This window comes from Panthera onca, chromosome A2, assembly GCF_046562875.1.
Source record: "Panthera onca isolate mPanOnc1 chromosome A2, mPanOnc1 haplotype 2, whole genome shotgun sequence".
In the NCBI taxonomy this organism is placed as follows: domain Eukaryota; kingdom Metazoa; phylum Chordata; class Mammalia; order Carnivora; family Felidae; genus Panthera; species Panthera onca.
Genome location: NC_138340.1, coordinates 115,371,229 through 115,393,500, shown reverse-complemented (window position 1 = coordinate 115,393,500; position 22,272 = coordinate 115,371,229). Strand labels below are relative to the sequence as shown.

The following is a 22,272-nucleotide window of genomic DNA, read 5'->3' as shown; positions in this document are numbered from 1 at the left end:
CTTGATTTTTTTAAATGTAAAATGAGGGACCTTTTTACTATTGCAGCTTCAAGCACATTTAATTCCTGGATTAAATCTGAATGCCTTGGGTCTGTTCCCACCCACTTCAGGGATGCCACCTCCCACCTCAGGGCCCCCTTCAGCCATGACTCCTCCTTACCCACAGTTTGAGGTAAGATAATGTACCTTGGCTTTCTTTATGGGTGAGCGGGATGCAGTCAGAGGGACACAGTTATTAGACTTTGTTGCTCTCGAGTAGGGTGACATTCGATGCTGATTGTAAAACTTGATCCCCATATGATCTATCAGTTGAGAGCCAACACATGCTCTCTAGTTCATATCAGTAGAACCTTCCTACCTACCCCTTTGTAGAAGGGACACGTGAAATATTCTTTTGAAGTTTTTGGGTAGTAGGGTTGTCACCATGGGCTCTTAAATCTCCAAAGAAAAGTTTGAGACTTTAGGGAAGGGGAAAGAAGTTATTTTTAAATGTTGAAAGATAGGACTTTTAAAAGGCTTCCTTCATCTTAAACTTCACGTGGAAGTCAAACGCTTTGAAAGGTCAATAAAAATGTGTTTTCCACTTTGAGTGTGCTTTTTAAACAGTGAGCTCCAGCTAGTTGTGCTCATGGGTCTCTTGTGCGTGTGTATGTGTGCAACCATTAGACAGCTTTTATTTGTTTTGTAAATAGGTAGACTATTAAGGAACCTTATTTTTATATTTATTTCTTAAAAATAGCATTTTTTCTGAGGTTGGAAATAGGAGACCAGTGATAGTATAAAAATAATTGCAGTATAACATATACCTTGTAATTTTTTTTTTTAAAAGTAGTTCACATTCTGTTGCGTTATCAATGATAATTAGAGGTAGAGAATCATCATGGAAATAACAACATTCTAGGATCTTCCCTTATGGATTTGTTTTTACATCTCTCCCTTCCTGTTTGACTCTTTCCTTCTATATGCTTTGAGTCGTACCTCCTATTCCAATTCAGGGAAATGTCCAGCTGGAACAGCTTGGGGATTCCAATATAACACTGCCTAGACTACATGTAGAGTAAAATGCTCCTGGAATTGTACTGATAACAGATTGCTGAGATTGTTCATATTTTATCCCTGTATGAATGAGAATTTCCTAGGCCTGTCTTGAACCACCTGTGTTGGGTGTTGTTTACTTTTGGCCTCTTCTTGTAGTGTTTCTGCTTTTACAGTCAGCAACATTTGCATCTTCCCCTACAACTCACCAGCCACCCTGAACACGTTTGGTCCTGGAAACCATATAACAAAGCCCATTCATCTATGGATAGGCATCAAAATTTCAACCCCATGACAGTGTGAATAGATCTATTATGCATTATCTGAAGCTTTCCACCACAGCTAAAGGTGATATGAAGTAGTTGACATGTTTGTACTTTGATGCTAAAGGGGCTAAGGGAAGGATCTCTGGGATGAGAGCCCAGGTTCAGTCCAGCTCTTCCTGCGCTTTGTATCACCATAGGTCACTCTCCTCTTCCCTCTGGGTTTGTCTTCTTGCTGCACAATGAAGAAACTGAACCAGGACTCTTCTCTCTCTCCTCTCAAATCAGACATTACTAGTGTTTACAAAATTCAATAATATAAAAAGTTTAAGAGGAGGGTAAAAGTGAGCCTAAAATAGGAATTTGAGAGAATATGGACTTAAGGTCTAATTTGCCTATTTCTTTATTATAAATAGATGAATTTGTCATATTACTGAGTTTAAGGCACATGTATCTCTGACATTTCTGTGTCAAGCAGCATTGATTAAAATCTACAAGGAGCTGATTATTTAAAACAACTCATTGCTGAAGAAGCTCTTATTTATTTACTTATTTATTTATTAATGCTTATTTTTGAGAGTGAGAGAGATAGCATGAGCAGGGGAGGGGCAGAGGGAGAGGGAGACACAGAATCTGAAGCAGGCTCCAGGCTCCGAGCTATCAACACAGAGCTCGATGCAGGGCTCTAACTCACGGATCATGAGATCAATGACCTGAGCCAAAGTTGGACGCTGAACTGACTGAGCTTCCCTGAAGAAACTCTTATTTAAACTACATCTCTGCTAGCTGCTCTAAACTAGCTTTGTCTTTGGGCACACTCCTTAATCTCTCTGTTCCTCACTTTCCAGTTTGTAAATTGAGGTGTCATTTAAATTCTTTCCTCTCTATTGGTTACAGGTAAGGCCTTTACTGGTTATCAGTAAACTCTCTCACATTACGAGTGGTAACATTATAGAACATTCTTGGACATCTGTCTTTTACACTTCTCTGGCTGCTTCAGTAGCAAAAACTCCCACAGTGAATTGCTAGGTGTCTATTTTTAAGATAGATACATACATACATACATACATACATACGTACATAAATATTACCCAGAGTTGGTCAATTTTGTGATGTAGTGATACAGTTTTGTGTAATGGGTTCTTGTGTTCTTAGGAAAATAAGGATTGTTTTAAGAAAAGTGAGATTGTATTTAAAACCTTTCCAAAGGACTTTTTTTTTTTAAATTTTTTAAAAATGTTTGTTTATTTTTGAGAGAGAGAGAGACAGAGACGGAGTGCGAGCAGGGAAGGAGCAGAGAGAGGGAGACACAGAATCTGAAGCAGGCTCCAGGCTCTGAACTGTCAGTACAGGGTCTGACATGGGACTTGAACCCATGGGCTGGGAGATCATGACCTGAGCTGAAGTCGGACGCTCAACCGACTGAGCCACCCAGGTGCCCTTCCAAAGGACTTTTATTATTTAAATCTTTAGTGACTTAAGCAAGTAAAGATTTTGTTTTAAGAATGGGAGAAAGGGGTCAGTGAACCATGAGTAAATGTAAGGAAGATCTCACTGGAACACATGGTCTTGGTTTTCCCTGAGATTTTAAAACTAAATTGAGTAGGTATAATTAGAAGTAGCCAGTGAGATCAGGAGAAGATGGAGAAGCTGCCGGCAGTAAAGGCAGAAATACTGCTGAAGGGAAGGAGCTGAGAACCCCCTAAGGACCTGGTGGTTTTGTGCACAGGACAAGGGAATTCTTGTCTTAAAGGGAAGAAATGTGGATAATCTTAGCCTGCATTCTTTGCAGAATTCAAGTAGGCTTTTGATTCTACATGTATGCTGGGTAGTGATATAATGGAATCCCCAAGTTCATATGTGGACATTTCTCTAAATTGGTGTAGGAGGTACCATTCAAAACACAAAAAGCTAAGAAAAAAGACAAATCTATCATCTGTCTAGTTGGTATAATTAATAAATTAGGGTTATAATGCATGTGTTTTCTATGGATGAATGTCTTATTGTGATTTCTCTCTTGATTTAAACCTACTACTAACTTTATCTCTGTGTATTAGTCTTAGACCTTAAAGAATGTGTCAGGAATCATCCAGAAAACTTAAAAGGGAAAGGACAACTGCCCTTTTCTCCAGAACAGAAGAAATCTGTGCTTTTGTGGGTTTTAACGTGTTTGCAATTGCCTCTCCTCTTAGAAATAAATACATAGGTATATAATTCTGTCTTGGAAATTGGGTATATATTTTTACTAACTTAAAAAAAACTTTTTAAATGTTCATTTGTTTTTGAGAGAGAGCACGAGCAGGGGAGGGGCAGAGAGAGAGGGAGGCACAGAATCTGAAGCAGGCTCCAGGCTCTGAGCTGTCCGCACAGAGCCCAATGTGGGGCTTGAACCCATGTACTGCAAGATCATGACCTGAGCCGAAGTTGGACATTTAACTGACTGAGCCATCCAGGCACCATATTTTTACAAACTTTGGAGGTAATTATTAATGGGAGCATTGTACTATTTTTAACTTTTCACCTCAAGGACATTCATCTTGATATTAAGCACAGTATCCTCACTTTTAAGAAATTCGGCACCAGGGGCGCCTGGGTGGCTCAGTCGGTTAAGCGGCCGACTTCAGCTCAGGTCATGATCTCGCGGTCCGTGAGTTTGAGCTCCGTGTCGGGCTCTGTGCTGACAGCTCAGAACCTGGAGCCTGTTTCAGATTCTGTGTCTCCCTCTCTCTGACCCTCCCCCGTTCATGCTTTGTCTTTCTCTGTCTCAAAAATAAATAAACGTTAAAAAAAAAAAAAAATTCGGCATCAGACCATTATTTAATGTGCAGCCCATATTTAAATTTCATAGTTACTCCAGTAATGTTCTATTATGTAGCTGTGTTTTCAGTAAAGAATCCAATTAAGGATTATGCATTGCAGTTGGTTGTCATGTCTCTCTAGTCCCCTCTTATCTTTGCAGGAGTCCATCCCTGCATCATCCATTCCATTTGGTGTCACCTACTCCCTACCCACCACTTGTTTTCTTATTTATGGCATTGAAAAACCCAGGCTAGTGGTTAGTGTCGCCTAATTAGGATTTGACTGATGCCTCTGTGTGATTAGGCTCAGGTTATACCTTTTTCCGGGAAAGAATACCTTCTCTGTGTCTCACTGGGAAGCAGATAGTGTCATTGTGTCTCATTGTTGGTCATACTGTTTGATCGTACAACTAAGGTAGTGTCTGTCCAATTTCCACATTGTAAAGGTACCTTTCCCACCTATGATTAAGACTGGTGTCTGGGTGACTCCGTTGGTTAAGTGATCAACTTTGGCTCAGGTCATGATCTCATGGTTCATGGGTTCAAGCCCTGTGTCAGGCTCTGTGCTGAACGCTTGCTCAGAGCCTGGAGCCTGCTTCAGATTCGGTGTCTCCTTCTATCTCTGCCCCTCCCCTGCTTGTGATCTCACTGTGTCTCTCAAAAATAAATAAATGTAAAGAACAAAATAAAACAAAATACTTTAAAAGAGAATATGTATCTTGCCCTCCAGTCTTTCTCAAAGTGGGTATAATCTCCATTGCTGCCATTTGCCCAATCACATTATTACTATTTTTATGTCTGTTGTTTTTTTACATTTATTAGTTGGCAATGTTCTGTAAAGAAGACTTTCTCTACTTTGTGCTTTGTGAGGGAAAATGGTTTTTTGTTCTTTACATTAGAATTACCCCAGACCTTTTTTATTAGAATCCCCCAGGGTAGGGGTTGGGGAGGAGATGAAACTCTCAGGGATCACTATTTTGGAAAGCTCTGACTGACCCGAGTGTGGAGGTAGCCAAGGTTAACAACAGCTGGTCTGTTTCTTTTCTTCTTCTTTTTTAATGTTTATTATTTTTGAGAGAGAGAGCGGGGGCGGGGCAGAGAGAAGGAGACGAGGAATCTGAAGCAGGCTCTGAGCTGTCAGCGCAAAACTGGATGCAGGGCTCGAACTCACAAACTGCATGCAACATCATGACCTGAGCCGAAGTCGGGCGCTTAACCAACTGAGCCACCCAGGTGCCCCAGCTGCTCTGTTTCTTAACTGGTTAAGAACCTGTACCTCGCCTTGGGCTTCTATGAATCAAAATCTCAGTGGGAACAGATGGAAGCTAGAAATTTGTGATTTTTGTAAAGGTCATCAGGAGTTTTTTTGTTGTCCATTCATTGTCAAACTGCTACTGTGCAAGCAACAGATACTATTCTATGGAAGAGGGACTCAAATGTTGGAAAAATGTCTATCAAGGCTAATGCATGATAGATAATATTTGGGATAAACGTAAATACATAACGACTCAGGCATGCCCCTCTTTCTAGGTTGTTTGGTGCTTTATTTTAAATGTGGTCAAAAACCTACTCCCTTTCTCTGGATCACCTGTTAATTCCAACTCACAGGCAAATATCAGGCCAAGATGTCTGTGGGATGCTGCCATATGTCTGTTTTCATGCCTCTAAATCTATTTTGGCACACTATGTGTATCAAGATTAGCTTTGGCTATGTATTACAAGAAAAGAAATGGTTTAAATGAGTTTTCCTTTTTCATGAGAAGAGTTGAAGGGTAGACAATCCAAGGCTGGTAGTAGTTATGTTGTATCATCTAGGACAGGTGCTCCTATTGGCTTAGCATGCCGCCTCCCAGCCCAGGATGACTGCTCAGGTTTCAGCCATTGAGTCTGATTCCAGCCAGCAAGGATGAAGGATAAAAAAATCAACAGCCACCTCATAGGACACTGCCTGAAGATAGCTTTTTACACTTCCACTGGTGTCTTGTTTGCCAGAACATAATGTCTGTTATGTCTACCTGCAAGAGAAGCTGGGAAGCAGTGTCTCTAACTGAAGAGATGAATAAATCTGCCCTACTGAATTGAGCAGTGTTACCTGTAAAAGGTGTCTCACAGAGCTTTGGGAGGGTGGAGGTGAGCTTCTAAGTTCAATCGGAAACAAAATAAAAACGACACAAAAAGAACCCAGGATGATCTAAATTAATTATAGAGCACAGAATTCCATGATTCAGATTCCACTCCTACAGATAATTTTCATCGAAAATTAAAGGGAAAACACCATTTTCAGAGAATTGTTGTGTTTCTGGATGCCAGTTAGAGTGAACTGTACTTCCAGATAGCTGTCAGGCAGTTTTCTGATTTAATGTTTTAAGGGAACAATTCTTTTACCAAATTCTGTTATAGTATATAACCTCTTTGTGGGGGAGTACTTAGTTGGAATAGCTTTGCCTTCACTGTATATTATTAGACTTTGTTCTTTTTCTAAACTCCGTTCACTAATAGTCTTAAATGTACCTAGTAGTCACCACTTTGAGAAGCAAACTGTTGTTTTTAAAGGCAATAATTAGGGGCACCTGGGTGACTCAGTTGGTTAAGCGTCTGACTTCAGCTCAGGTCATGATCTCGAGGTTTGTGAATTCGAGCCCCGCCTCTGGCTCTGTGCTTGACAGAGCCTGGAACTTACTTCAGACTCTGTCTCCCTCGCTCTAAAAAATAAATAAGCATTAAAAAAAACTTTTTTAATAAAAAATAAAGGCAATAATTAAGTTTACTAAAGCTTTATGGGTTTTTTTTTCCTCCTTACCATTTCTTCTGATATTCCCTTTATTGCCGTTGGCTTCACTTTTCTTCTTGCTGAAGAACCTAGTATTGTAGGTCTGTGGGGGTCTATGATACATTTATTTAAAAACTGGGTTAGAGGATTAAAGGTTGGCAGGTGTTTGCTCTCAACACGTGAGGATGCACCACAGCTGCCATTCGGCATCTACAGCTGCTGATGAGAAGCTTGTTGCTCCTTAGAAGTTCTCACAGGGAAGTCGGTTACTTACCAAGATCATCTCTCTATCCTTGATGGCCTGTAGGTGAGCAGAGAATCTCTTTTACTTTCAATGTACATTGCCTGGTAAGAAGTAGGTTTTGATGACTAAACGTTTCAAAGACTCTCTCTTTTTATGTATAGCTCTCTCTCTTTTAGGGTTGTTTCATTTTGCTACTCATGTTTTCCGACTGCTGCTTTGTAACATGAAAGGAGAATTGATGCGCCTTGACTTGGGATAAATCCCTTGCCTCTCTTCCATTCCAGGACTTGGCCCACACTTCCCCCCTCAACGTATTCTAACTGGAACCTGCCAGGTAGATTTTTTCCTAATACAGCCAGAGTTGGTTCTTGCAACAGACAAAAAGTCTCTAGTTCCTGCCTAGCAGCTGGCTCATGCAGTACTTAATTGGCAAACTTTGAGTTTAGAAATGACAAGAAATGCTCCTTTCAAAAATGCTCAAACAGTAGGGAAGAGGCAGTTGGCAGCTCATGCACAGAGCAAGAGCTGAAATTGGCATAGCACAGAACAGCATCCATAGCTGAATGGTATTTCCTGGCGTTTGGTTTGGCAGAAGTTAGCTCAAGTGCTGTTGTCTTCGTAATTTTGATATCGTCTTTGGAATCTTCCCAGAAATCTCCAAAACAATAGCGTGATCTTAAAATTGCAAACTTTATCAAAGAGGCAAGAAAGATAAACATTTTCTTAGGTTTTAGCTAGTTCAAGGTGCTCCATCAGAAACAAAATATTTTGTGAGTTGAAAGGATTTTGAGATCAGTTCTTAGTGCTCTACTCCTTAGGATTTCTTACTGTAGGTACAGGTCTTTTGTCAGTAAAATATTTGCAAGTAAATCACTCATTGTATACACTTATTACCTCTAAGAGGCCTTGGTTATGTAGCTATGGGAGAAATTTTCTCTGGCGCCCCCCCCCCCCCCCCCCCGCCCTTTTATTTTTAAAGACTTCAGTATTCTGTTCAGGTCATAGAGTTGAGTAAACTTAATTTCGGTTCCAAACCCAAATCCATTAAAACAAAACAAAACAAAAAACCCAGGAGTATCTATTTTACAAACCAAAGGGAAACACTGGCATCCTTCCAGGTTCCTGAAGGCTGGTTTTGTTGGCTGGCACGCATGTCTCCATGCCTTTGTGATGTCTTAGATTCTGTTCCCCACAAAGTAAATGCACTTAACCCTACTGTTTGCTCATTCTTGTATCTCCTCATGATAGATGATTAGGAATTACTCACTGGCAGACTTTACCAGTTACGCAAACTTCAATTGAGCAGCTTTGTTCTTACGTTACTTCAAGTTACAGAGTCTGTCAAGAAGTCCAAAGGAAGTTTTGCCGGTAGGCATCTGGCAGAAACCCACTGGGAAGCAGCTTGGGTCATGTGACTGTCCTTCACCTCTGAAGTTTTTGTAAGAAGCATTCAGGATAATGCAGCTGAACATTAACTTAAATGCAAAGAATGTGTAACAAAGGGTGATGCTGATGAATTTTTTCAAGCTTGAGCTCAGAGACTTAAGAATCACAGGTGAAAGAGGCTTATCAAAACCCATTGTTCTGGCTACTTAGTTTTGTAAGTAAAAGTTAGGTATCCAAATCCTGGAAACATGGCTTACTATGCAGACGTCTGTATAGCAGTAATTTGTACCACAGAGACAGTTTAATGATTATCAAACAGACAGGATGATTATGCAAATTACCTTATATTCCCAGAGGAAAATTTCCTTGAAAAGTAACCTACAGTCAGGGAGATGCTTGGTGAATAAGGAATTGGCACAGAGGGAAATGGGTGATGTTCAGACGTCTGATGAGTCAACTTTTTATTAATGTGCTATTGCCAGGGACACAGCATTGCCCATGGGTCTGGGGTGCCACCTCCTCGTTTGTTTGGTTTGCTTCTAACACCGCTTTTTATGTTTGACAGGTTTTCTTGTTTCTGTTTTCATCCCAGCACAGAATACTTTTCTGTCAGCATACAGATTCTTCCTTGATGTCTTCACCCCCTCTTTGTTAATAGTCCTTTCGGCCCTTCTCTACTGACCACCATTCCTTTTCCAAAGCCTCACACAACTTTTAAATTTGTTCTTAATCTTAGTATTGGATTTGTTATCTCCTACTCAATTTCCGCTCCTAAAAATCAACAACAAAAAAAGCATTGATGGCCTTTCTTCACTGTGTCAGAAAGATTATTTTGCTTTTATTCAGCTTTCGAGGCTGCAACATAGGTTTTCCCTTGGAGCTTTTCTCCTCACAGAGCCGTCTTGAGTTATCTTCTAGGCGAAGACACATGCGTATGCTGTGCTTGTGAGGGCGGCTCTGCAACTTTCACTCCAAGGATGATGCCTGTTAACGCTGGTGCTCTCAAGACGTACAGAAGTTGCTCTCTGGGATCAGTCCCAGGAAGAGTGTTCTTTACTAAGCAAATGGATATACTGAGGTATACTGAGTTATGCAGCCGATTTGTCTTGAAATGAGCTGCTGGAAAGCTTAGAGCTAAATGTATATAACAACAACATTCCTGGCTTCATCTTTTAGATTCAGGTCTTTATATTCTCATTTCTTCGTTGCCTCTGTTTTACTTCTGGATTACTTGTATTTTCTAAGCAGCCTAAAATCTTTCTGGAACAAGGCCCAGGAAACAATTAATTATGCAGTCCTGGCAAAACACAATGGGGCAGATCTGAGCAAGTTACACATTAGGTTAGTCTGATCATTAAAAAGGTCTTTATGACTGTCAGTCTCAAAACAAAAGTATATTATTGAGAAGAACATGATGTAGATGTTCTCAGATAAAATACTTAGGTCCTATCTTTACTTTAAAAAAAAAAAAAACAAAAACTGGTTAAGATTAATGTGTTTGTTATACCATAGGGACCAGAATGAAAAAGTATTAACATTGAGCACAGTTTATGGTTAGTGTCCACATTAATTCAGTTATTAAAAAATAAGAAAGGCCTTAAAGTGTCCCTGTGGAATAAATGGTACGTGGTAATTGCACAAAACACTGGCAGGCTGTGAGATACAGTGCTTTGCACACAGAGGCACTATTCTTAGGACTGGGAAATGCTAAAGAATGAAATAATTTTATTTAGTGTTCTTTGTTGGTGTATAGACACAAGTGACTTGGCCAAGCTGTGCTGGACAGGCCCCTCTCACAGGTCTCCACAGTCAAGGGTTCAGTGGGAAGGCAAACCCTCTTCTCGTGTATGTGTTCTAAGAGTGCTTACAGAGCTACAAGGGAGGCTTCATGTAGCTGACAGCTGTGTTAAGACCTGCATTGTGTTAGGATGTCCTGGGAAACACTGGGAATAGCAGCTTGTAAAGAATATAAGTACGTCTACATATGCTAAAGCAACAAAACCCAATGATTTTCATCAGTAATATTTCCTGGAATTGAATTTTAGATTAACTCTTACCGGAAATATTAGGTACATGTGGGTTATAGATCAAGGAAGAGACACAGAAGAGCACAGTTTAGATGATTTTCATTTGTAGAAAACTAAGCATAGGATCTAGAATCCTGTGTTGCTGGACTTTTCATAAGTGTGAAAGGCGTGGTTCAAAATAAAATGATTTTCCCTTTTCCTTAATATATCCATTGACCATAAGATAAATGTATTAGTATGAGAACTTGGAAATAACTTGTCAGGTAGGTTTGTTTGTTTGTTTATATTGACTTTTTAAAAATTTATTTTGAGAGAGTGAGCCTGCATGTGAGCAGGGGAGGGGCAGGAGGAGAGAGAATTTTTTTAATAGATTTTTTTTTAAGCTTTATTTATTTATTTTGAGGGAGGGAGGGGGAGAGAGAGAGAGAGAAAGAGAGAGAGAGAGAGAGAGAGAGAGAGAGAATCCCAAGCAGGCCCCACACTGCCAGTGTGGAGCCGAATGCAGGGATTGAACTCATGAACCGTGAGATCATGACCTGAGCCAAAATCAAGAGTTGGACGCTTCACCGACTGAACCACCCAGGTGCCCTTGAGAATCTTTTTGTTTGTTTGTTTTGAGAGAGAACGTGAGCAGGGGAGGGGCAGAGAGACAGATGGAGTGAGAATCCCAAGCAGGTTCTGTGCTATCTGCGCAGAGCCCAATGAGGGGCTCAATCTCCCTACTGTGAGATCATAACCTGAGCTGAAACCAATGGTCAGATGCTTAATCAACTTGAGCCACCTAGGTGTTCCTGTCAATTTTATTTTTTTCAGGTTTGTTTATTTATGAGGGGGTAGGAAGGGCAGAGATGGGGACAGAGGACCTGAAGTGGGCTCTCTGCTGTCAGCACAGCTTGAACTCATGAACCGTGAGACCATAACCTGAGCCAAAGTTGGACGCTTAACTGATTGAGCCACCCAGGTGCCCCCAACCCCATCTGTCAATTTTAAATGTTAATACTCTGACCATCGCTTCCATGACATAAAATCTTAGAAGTATTTGTACAGGGGCACAAGATTTATGTTAGAGACTTGATTACAGTATTATATAAATTAGTGAAAAAATGGGAAACCAAACTTTCTGCAGATCTTGAAAGTATCACCTTCAGCTGCAACAAAATAACAGATAAAGATGAAGGAATTTTGAATTTTTTCTTGAGAACTTCTCGGAGATGTGGTTATTTTATTCTCAACAGTGGAAAAAAACATCAAAACTCTAAGTTATAAAGTATTTTAAACAGGCATAAGATGGGTGTGTGCAGTGGACAACAGACCTGATGCTTTCAGATGCTTGTTCTCTTGGAGCATCTTTTTTTTTTTTTTTTTTTTTTTTTGGTGGGTGATTCAATTAAACTACTTAATCATTAGGTTTTTTGAAAGAAATTTTATAATTTCTTTATATATAGGTATAATATAGGTATAATTGACCTATAACTGTGGTTTCAGGGGCACAATGATTGGATATTTGTATATATTGCACAATGATCACCACAGTAAGTCAACAGCCTTTACCATAATTTTTTTTTCCTTGTGATGAGAACTTTTAAGATCTCTCGGTGCAACTTTCAAATGTGCAATAGAGTATTAACAATAGTCATATCAAGGGGCTATCTTTGATACCGTTTTTTACACATTGATCACAGGTTTAAGCTTTTGCCAACATAAGAAATTTCTTTTGACTCAGGAAATCATACCAAGGCAGATGGAAGAGTGATAAGGCAGCACCTCCTCAAGTGAAAGTTCTGTTGGGCTGTTTTTCTTAAGAGTCACTTTCAAAGCACATCCCATACCTGCTGGAAGTAGAGTTATGCCCTTTAATTTTTTTTGTTTTTCTTTTTCTTTCTTTTTTTAAGAGAGCACAAGTGGGGAGAGGGGCAGAGGGAGAAAAAGAATCTCAAGCAGGCTCCATGCTCAGTACAGATCCTGACGCAGGATTTTATCTCATGATTATGAGATCATGACCTGAGCCAAAATGGAGTCAGACTCTAAACTGAGCCACCCAGGACCCCTCTGCCCTCCATTTTAAAAGAATAAATATGGCTCAAGAGCTAGAGAAGCCCAGGTTTGAATGCTGGTTACAATACCAGTCAGTATATTACTGTGTGCATCTCTCTGGCTCAGTTTTCTCATCTTTAAAAGGCAAATGTTGGGGTACCTGGGTGGTTCAGTTGGTTAAGTGTTCGACTTTGGCTCAGGTTATGATCTTGCGGTTCATGAGTTTGATCCCTGCTTGGGGCTCTGTGCTGACAGCTCAGAGCCTGGAGCCTGCTTCAGATTCTGTATCTTCCCTCTCTCTCTGCCCCTACCCAACTCGCACTCTGTCTGTATGTCTGTCTCTCTCTCAAAAATAAACATTCAAAAATGTTTTTAGAAATGGGAATATTGTTAGTTTATGTTAGTTGGATGGGTTGTGAGGTGTAGATGAGGTAATGCACCTTACACAGAGGAAACACAAACTCTTGACACTCCCTGATCATACCTTCTCAAATCTGAAGTTTTGCAGGCTTTCTACACATCTCCCACCATGTTAAACACAAAGGTAGCACTCAGATGTTACATGAATGGCTTAACTGGAATCCCACCATTCTGAATGGGAAACTTTGTGTATAACTTGATAATTATCAATTTTAAATGTTCAGACCCTTTGTCTCCAGCTAAATTTTACCTATAAGAGTTTATATAACAGAGGTATACAAGGGCACAACTTTTTGTACAAAGATGTGGTTGCACCATCACATGAATTAGTTGAAAATTAAGTACACACACACGAATGCATGCACCAAGATAAATCAGTAGTCGAGTCTAGCTGGAGGAATGCCCTACTAATAGGTGAGGGAGTGGCATCTGAATGACGTGGGAGGAGGAGATGCAAAGTGTATCTCTATGGTAAAAAAACAAACTAGAACACATTATTTGTAGGATGCTCCCATTTATTTACTATTTTCGGTTCATTAAATCTATTTCCTCCCCCTGAAACGGGTCTGCCTGTCCTTACCTCGTTTTCCACGTCATCTTTTCCACTGGGTTTAAGTCATTCTTCCAGAGAGTTTTGCTTGAAAGAATTGAACTTTTTGGGCATGGCACTTTATTGGGTATTGAGTTGATCATAGAGGTAACGGTTATTTGGGTCAGTGTAAATTTTCCTGATTGATAACTTGAAGAAAAGTTTTTTACATTTTCTGATTTAATGACCTTTTATCTTTTTATCTTACCTAATACTTCCTTTTTCTCATTTCAGTTTAACTGGTAAATAGGCAAAGGTTTTCCTTTAAAGAACCAGCCTGGCCTTTTTGTTATTTCCAGACTGTTAACTGTTTACTAATTTATTATTTTTTTTTAATAGTTTTATTTTTAAGTTTGAGAGAGAGCATGTGTGTACACATGTGCAAGTGGTGGATAGGGAAGGGGCAGAGAGAGGGAGAGAGAATGAATCCCAAGCAGGCTCTGGACTGTCAGCACAGAGCCCAAGTCAGAGCTTGAACTCACAAACCATGAGATCATGACCTGAGCCGAGACCAAGCGTTCGACACTTAACTGACTGAGCCCCCCAGGCGCCCCTGCTAATTTAGTGTTTAAAAAAATCTTTGCTTCTTGGGGGCACCTGGGTGGCTCAGTCAGTTAAGGGTCTGACTTCACCTCAGGTCATGATCCCCCAGTTTGTGAGTTCAAGTCCCTCATCGGGTTCTGTGCTGACAGCTCGGAGCCTGCAGCCTGCTTCAGAGTCTGTGTCTCCCTCTCTCTATCTGCCCCTCCCCTACTCACACTCTCTCTCTCTCTCTCTCTCTCTCTCTCTCTCTCACTCAAAAACAAACATTAAAAAAATTTTTTTAATAAAAATTTTTTGCTTTGGAGGAAGGAAACTATAAAGACTTCTAAAAAAAAAAAAAATTGCTACCAAATAATGTGAGTAAACTGTCCTGTGGAACAGCATTCTGGTAAGTGCGTATTGAGGGCCAAATAGCATGGCTGATGCATCCATATGTGTTTCTGCTGTTGATCATCGTTATCTCCCCATAGACCCAAGGTACTGAGTGCTCCATTCTCGCTGCTTGCACTCTGGGCTTAATAGGGAGAAGATGGAGTTGATAATGCTACTGGTAATTTTTGTGTTGTGAGAGTGGTGGTCATCTGGTGGACCAATATTACATAGCACAAAATCTGTATCCACTTACAGTAAAAATGAATAAGCCCAGTACTGCTGTTTTCTTTGACTAAGATTTTCAGAAACTGAACATTCTAAAGATTTTCCTAGTTCCTGGGATGCTTGAAAGCAAAACTTTGGCATGTTTGAGACTTTTTACCAATTTGGGAAGAGTTTTGTAAATTAGAAATTAGATGGAAGCTGTTTTATGGCTGTATGTGAACATATGACAGTACTGAGGGACCAACTTGAGTACTGGACAATGGAATCTATAGTATACTACATAATAGGAATGGAAGACTTAAGACAGAATTCTGTGAAGTGTTTCTTACCAAGTAGTTAATGTGTACATTTCTTATTGCAATATATCTTCTAATATCTCTGTAAATCTTAGTTTAGCTGTATTTTTTTAAATGCATATTAAATTTTACTTGGTTTATTAAGTTGTGTATCATCTTAAAATAACTTTTGGCATAGGGGCAGCTGGGTGGCTCACTCAGATAAAAATGTTTGCTTCTTGATTTTGGCTCAGGTGAAGATCTCATGGTTCATGAGATCGAGCCCCACATTGAGCTGTTTTCCCTTACCAGCGATTCTCGGTCTCCCTCTCTCCTGCTCGTGCTCTCTCTCTCTCCAAATAAATAAAAAATATTTCTTGGTATATGTAGGAAATCTATACCTGCTTGTCAATTTTTCTGTAACCGAAAATTGCTCTTAAGTGTTAGAAAATAAAATATTTAAAAAAAACATTTCTTGGAATGAATTTCTTAGAATTCTCCCTGGAAGCATGTTTTCTTGTTAGAAAGTAAGTATTAATGTGTGAACATGTGCACTGCTTCTAGCATCTTAGAACCTGTAGCTCACCATAACATCACTGAATTTTGGATTAGCCTATTTTTTTGGAACCCAGTCCACTGTGTCTCTTGAGTGTGTCCTTTAACCTTACAAGAATGACCATCTGAAAGGAGACAACTCAGGAAGGACATAGTTGGCTTGAAGGGGGAAGTTGAGATGCGAAGTACATGGATAAAATCCATTTTTGAAAAATCTTTCAGGAGTTAGCCTTCAAAATGTTTTCTGGGGCATCGGGGTGACTCATGCAGTTGAGCATCCAACTCTTGGTTTTGGCTCAGATGATGATCTCACGGTTTATAGGTTCGAGCCCCGTGTCAGGCTCTACACTGGTTATGCAGAGCCTGCTTAGGATTGTCTCTCCCCTCTCTCTCTGCCCCTCCTCTGCACACTCTATCTCGAAACAAATCTTTAAGAAAAGATTTTCCAATTTGTCCATGTGTAAATGGCAAAGGAAGGGCAGAGATGAAAGGAATAAAGAATTATATGGGAGAGAATCTTAGGGCATTTTACTATTAAAGTGATAAAGTTTTATTCTAGTCCTGTACTCTGCTTGGGTGTGGTGCATACTGAATGGTAGCGGTAAGGTTTTACACTATTTAGTCCTATGTAACGACACTCAGGAGTTGTTCCCTTTGAGAATAGGTATGTGTTTACGAAGCAAAACCTACATGGATAAGGTGTAGAATAGGTGTCCTTGGATACAGTTGTTTGTTGATGTGTAGCCCAGAATTTCATTTACTTGTCAAGAACCTAAACTTTACAACATTTACGTATCTTTTAAATCTGTACACCAGTGACATTCTAAAGTTGAGGCAAATAAAGTGACCTTTTAAATTGAGTGCTTTCAAGTTGGACAGGAGATCTTCTCAACTTTAGGTAAACTCTTGTCAACTTCCTAATATTTCTACTGTATGAGAATGCCCCATCCCTATGACAATGATAATAGCGTGACTTGTACCCAATTCACATGTACGTCCTGTCTTTCCAACAGCAATCAGAAACGGAGACTGTTCACCTGTTTATCCCAGCCCTGTCTGTCGGCGCCATTATCGGCAAGCAGGGGCAGCACATCAAGCAGCTTTCTCGCTTTGCAGGAGCTTCTATTAAGGTACCCTTTTGCCAGCTGTGGCTCTTAGTGCCTTAATGACAGTAAGTTACAGAAACACGAGTCCGTCCTGCCACTTCGTAACTGGAATTAAATATTGCAGTGTATGCTGGGGTTACACGTAGGGTGTGACAGAAAACCGCAAACAACAGTAGCTTCAACATAGTAAGTCGAATTTTGTCTCCAGGAAAAATAGTCAGGAATTGAGTAATCCAGGACTGATAATGGTGGTTTTGCCCCACCAAGTCCTCCACCTAGATTGCTTCCAGCTGATCATCCCTAGGCAGGGCCTTAGTCCCTCAAGCTCACAGATGACCCTATGCACTGCTCTCCCAATCAGTCTGTGGTCCAGCCAGTTGGAGAAGACAACAGTAAGATCCCTTCTCTTATAAAGGCTTCTTACTAGCTGCCAAAGGGAAATGCAGTCCATGTATGTTTACCTAAATGTTTTGTTACAGAAAGTGGGATAACAATTATCAGGGAACAACTAATGGTATCCACCAAATAGATAATTGTGTGTTCTGAAGATTCTGTGTTTTGATACGCTGAGAAATAGTATAATATCAGATGTACAGGTCATTGTGTTTTAAGGAATGCACAAGTTGATAAAAGTTGGATACAGTGACAGTTTCCTTCATGAAAATTATCAATCTTTTGGGGTGTTTTTTGTTAATGTTTTATAAAAATTTTATTTAAAAGAATATAGTACACAACAAAGCTACACTCAGATGTTAATAGCGTGTTTATTTCCAGCTGTCCCAAAATGGGAAGAAGCACATGTTCATCAACTGGCAAATGGATAAACTGTGGTGAAGCTATACAATAAATATTAAGAACAAACTATTGAAAAATAAGAACATGGTTGAATCTCATGACACATGCTAAGGGAAAGAATCAGACTCAAAAGGCCACATACTCTCCGATCCATTTTTATGAAAATATGGGAAAAGGCAGAAGTACTGGGATAAAGAAAAAGTCAGTGGTTGCTAGGAATTAGAGGTGGAAGAGAGGCTTGAATACAAAGCGATAGCAGGAAGAATTATGGAGAATGACAGAACTTTTTATTTTGATTGATGTGGTGATCTGCCTATGCATTTGTTACAAAAGAATGAATTTTACTGATGTAAATTAAATAGTGAATAAAAAAGGCAAAACACAAATAGTCCTCATGTGCTCTCCTGTAGCAAAAGATAACAAAATACATGAACAGGAAATGGGGCCAAAATAAACAGGTAAAGGAAAAGAGATGGTAAACAATCAAGTAGTGAACCAGCTTTACTATCCTGCTAGTTTCCTGATTAAAAAGAAATCTTGGGGGCGCCTGGGTGGCTCATTTGGTTAAGCGGCCGACTTCGGCTCAGGTCACGATCTCACAATCCGTGAGTTTGAGCCCCGTGTCGGGCTCTGTGCTGACAGCTCAGAGCCTGGAGCCCGTTTCAGATTCTGTGTCTCCCTCTCTCTCTGCCCCTCCCCTGTTCATGCTCTGTCTCTCTCTGTCTCAAAAATAAATAAACGTTAAAAAAAAAAAGAAAAAAAAGAAATCTTGGACACATGCAAAAAGAATGTAGTAGACTGGCTTGGGGGAAAACCTGCAATGAACATTTTATGAACAAGAATTTAGTATTTAGGTATTCACTTGTTTCTCTTTTAGGCTTCATGTCTGTTAAGTAACAGACATATATTTGCTATTGTTAATATAATTACTTGTGTTCACTTGTTGGACATGAAGTTTGTTCCTAACTTACCATGCACATAGTGCAGTGATGGACAAAATTTGCCAAATTGTTAAAAAAACAACCTTATTCTGTAAGTCGATAAAAATAGATCTGGTGAGCCAAAGGGCATGTGTTTTCAGGCTTCTCAGAGTAGGCCCAGGCCTCCATCACCAGTATTAACAAAAGAAATCTAGTCAGAAAGATAAAGAATGCTATCTTTTTTCCAGGGGTTTCTTGTGAATAATTCTAAGAACTTAGACTAAAAATTAGTAAGTGTCCCTCATAAAGTAGGAATAATATTAGCATGGCTCTAAGGTGATAGAGGGAGAAAGCACTGACTCCATTAAAAATAAAACATTCTTGGGGCGCCTGGGTGGCTCAGTCGGTTAAGCGTCCGACTTCGGCTCAGGTCATGATCTCGCGGTCCGTGAGTTCGAGCCCCGCATCGGGCTCTGTGCTGACAGCTCAGAGCCTGGAGCCTGTTTCAGATTCTGTGTCTCCCTCTCTCTGACCCTCCCCCGATCATGCTCTGTCTCTCTCTGTCTCAAAAATAAATAAACGTTTAAAAAAAAAAAAAAAAAAAAAAAAAAAAAATAAAACATTCTTGGGGCACCTGGGTGGCTCAGTTGATTAAGCACCCAACTCTAGATTTTGGCTCAGGTCATGACCTCACACTTGGTGAGTCTGAACCCATATCAGGCTCTGTGCTGACAGCATGGAGTCTGCTTGGGATTCTCTCTCTTTTCTCTCTGCCCCTTACCTGCTTGTGTGCATGCTCTAAAATTTTTAAAAATTGTATGAAAAAAAAAACAACACCTTTTTTTTGTGTGTGTGTAAATATGTGGAAAAGTGTCTAGTAGCTTGTATAAGTAACTGAAAGTGATCATATTGAGTGGTAGAATTTGAAGTAGCTTTTATCATATCCTTTGCTTCCTATTCTTACATAGTAATAATATATTTTATAAATAAGAATTTGCTTCTTGCACAGCATTATGTCTAGCAATTTTTTTTTAATTTGAGAGATTGAGCAGGGGAGGGTATGGGATGGGGGAGAGAGAATCTTAAGCAGACTCCACATTCAGTGCAGAGCCTGATGGCAGAAATTGATCCCATGACCCTGGGATCATGACCTGAACCAAAATCAAGAGTCACATGCTCAACTGACTGAGCCAACCAGGCACCCCTAGGAAATTTTTCTTCTTTTAGAACAACTCCTACCAGCTGGGTCCCCAAATCCTAGAACTCTGGAAGAATGCTCATTTCCTCTCTCTTCAACATTTCCCCCAGCTCAGGCTGTTTGTGTGATTTCATATATTCTGCAAAAATAGAAAAGTCATTTTGCTTCTGCCAAATTAATGTTAATTTCGTATGTTACTCTAATGAGCATATTCTTCAGGGCGATTTACCAATTGTCTTAGATTTGTGAACATATCAACTTCTTGCAAATACTGAAAGCCTGGGGGTTCTGATGCATGTGGGCCAAAGACCACATTTTGAGCACCACTGTTTTAGTGTATAGGAAGGAACATGGGTAGTGGAGACAGATCCGGCTCTCTCCAGCTGTATTAGCTATGTGATTATGAATGGGCCACATAACTGAACTTGTTCAGCCTTCACTTTTCCCTCTGTAGAGGCAGCACCTCATTACTATCTAGTGAGGATTAGCTGAGGTTAGGGGTGGACATTTATATCCAGGCTAGGCATGGTGTTAAGTGCATAGTTGACGACAGTAGCCATAACCAGTGAACCCAGATTAATCACTGCCGCTCTACAACTTTCTTCTACAAGACTTTAATTCTACATTTCTTTTTTTTTTTTTTTTAATGTTTATTTATTTTTGAGACAGAGAGAGAGAGACAGAGCATGAATGGGGGAGGGTCAGAGACAGGGAGACACAGAATCTGAAACAGGCTCCGGGCTCTGAGCTGTCAGCACAGGGGCCCGATGCGGGGCTCGAACTCACGGACCGCGAGATCGTGACCTGAGCCGAAGTCGGCGCTCAACCGACTGAGCCACCCAGGCGCCCCTAATTCTACATTTCAAGAAGGCTGGTTTTGTGTAATGATATTACGGTGTCACCTGAAAGTGTCATTTCCCCTTGTTGTGTCTGTTACAGATTGCTCCGGCTGAAGCACCAGATGCTAAAGTGAGGATGGTGATTATCACCGGGCCACCAGAGGCTCAGTTCAAGGTATGTGCTCTACTGTGTGCACAGGTAACAAATGAATGGATTCGAAGAATGTTAATGCTTTCTTTTCAGGAACTCCATAACCTGGCTTCTCCCTTAAATATATCTAAAACTCAGTAGAAGGAATCTCCCAATGGAAGTTTCTAAGACTAAGAACCCAAATTTAATTTTGAAAAATCAACCAGACTCTGTTTTAATTTTGAGAATTTTATAATGGTTGCTGGGTTTACTATCTCCCAAGGGAGAATGTGCTCAGTGCCTTGTTACTATATGAAGGTGAGACTTTTAAGACTGAAATTTACAAACCTGTGTGGTTAATATGCCTCAGAAAACTTACCCCCAAATTTTTCATCTTGTTCTTGAAAGACCTTAACTTTGAATATAAATGCCCCCCTTTTCTTGTTACCCTTGGGTTAATTCTGAGCCCTTGTTCATAGTCTAACCACAAATCACTCTAATCCTTCCAGTTTTAGAAGTAAAAATCATAGGAACTCTTGTGGTATTTGTCCTGATGTGAACCATTGCTCATATTTATTCGAGTTTGGGGCCGTTGCAGCTGGAAAGCCCCTCCCTGCATACTGAGAGTTGATGAAGACCAGAGACTGGCCAGCTGGGCTGCTGGTTCAAATCCTAGCTCTGTTATTTGCCTTTGTATGACCTTGGGCAAGTTAACTTTGACTGGCTAGTTACTTAGCTATAAAATAGGGATTAGAATACCCAAAAGGTTGAAACAAGATTGTAAAGTGTAGAGAATATATCCAGTGCTTAGACTATCACATAATATGAATATGCTGGTGGTAATGTTCAGCACTCAGGGTGAATCAGACTAAGACTCTGCCAAATTCTCAATACTTTTGAGTACATGATTTCTCCCATAAAACTTAGTACAAGTGTTGTAAAAGCAACTACTGAATTACAATGTAACTATTTTATCCCAAACCCGTGTCTTCTTCTTAGCACCTAGTAGTAGCTGTGTAACAGGACAACTCTTCAACCTTAAGCCTTAGTTCCCTCACTTCTAACATGTGGCTAGTAACAATGTCTACCTCTCCCTAACTCCCCACTTTTAAATTGTCACTTTCTTTGACCTCTCTGCTGTGGGACATTTTCCACAAAAAGTCCAAAGCTTTTTTCACTTCCTTTACAGGAAGAACAGGAAACAAAAAGGAGGTGCTTTGAGATGTGGGTGCAGTTGGCTAGGCTCAAACGCAGGTGAAGACATTTCCTCCCTCACACCAGCCTTCTGGTCCAGGCAGTTCAAGTCCTAACTCACAAATGTTACAAACTGCTTCGTATCCTGAACCTATAGGATCAGTCACCTTTGGTTGGAAATCTTAAAAGATAAATGTAAACATCAGTTCTTGCATGTTTCTTCTTGGTGCTGAGCTGTTACTTCTTTATAAGTGGAACTACTGTCTTGTTATTCCTATGATTGTATGCTGGGAAATTCAGTCTGTTTCCTTCCATCCTTCAGTGCCCATGTGGTATAATCATCTTAAATGCAACAGTTAAGAAAAACTGTAATGCTTAAATATCATTTATGTGATCAATGATAATTACAAATGCATTATTTTAGACATCTAAGGAGTGGTAAACTTCCTAACCCATATTTTTTCTTAAGAATTCAAAAACTTGGGGCGCCTGGGTGGCGCAGTCGGTTAAGCGTCCGACTTCATCCAGGTCACGATCTCGCGGTCTGTGAGTTC

General features: G+C 40.1%; 1 protein-coding gene across 4 annotated transcripts in view; it reads left to right on the top strand.

Annotated features, from left to right (window-relative positions):
• Positions 1-22,272, top strand: part of IGF2BP3 (insulin like growth factor 2 mRNA binding protein 3) — a 154,480-nt gene that overhangs the window by 127,011 nt on the left and 5,197 nt on the right. For all 4 annotated transcript variants that reach the window (XM_060632712.3, XM_060632711.3, XM_060632714.3 and 1 more), the window contains exons 10-12: positions 47-172; positions 16,550-16,666; positions 20,495-20,569. In XM_060632712.3, the coding sequence (XP_060488695.1) occupies positions 47-172; positions 16,550-16,666; positions 20,495-20,569 (318 nt within the window). The remainder of the gene's footprint in view (positions 1-46; positions 173-16,549; positions 16,667-20,494; positions 20,570-22,272) is intronic.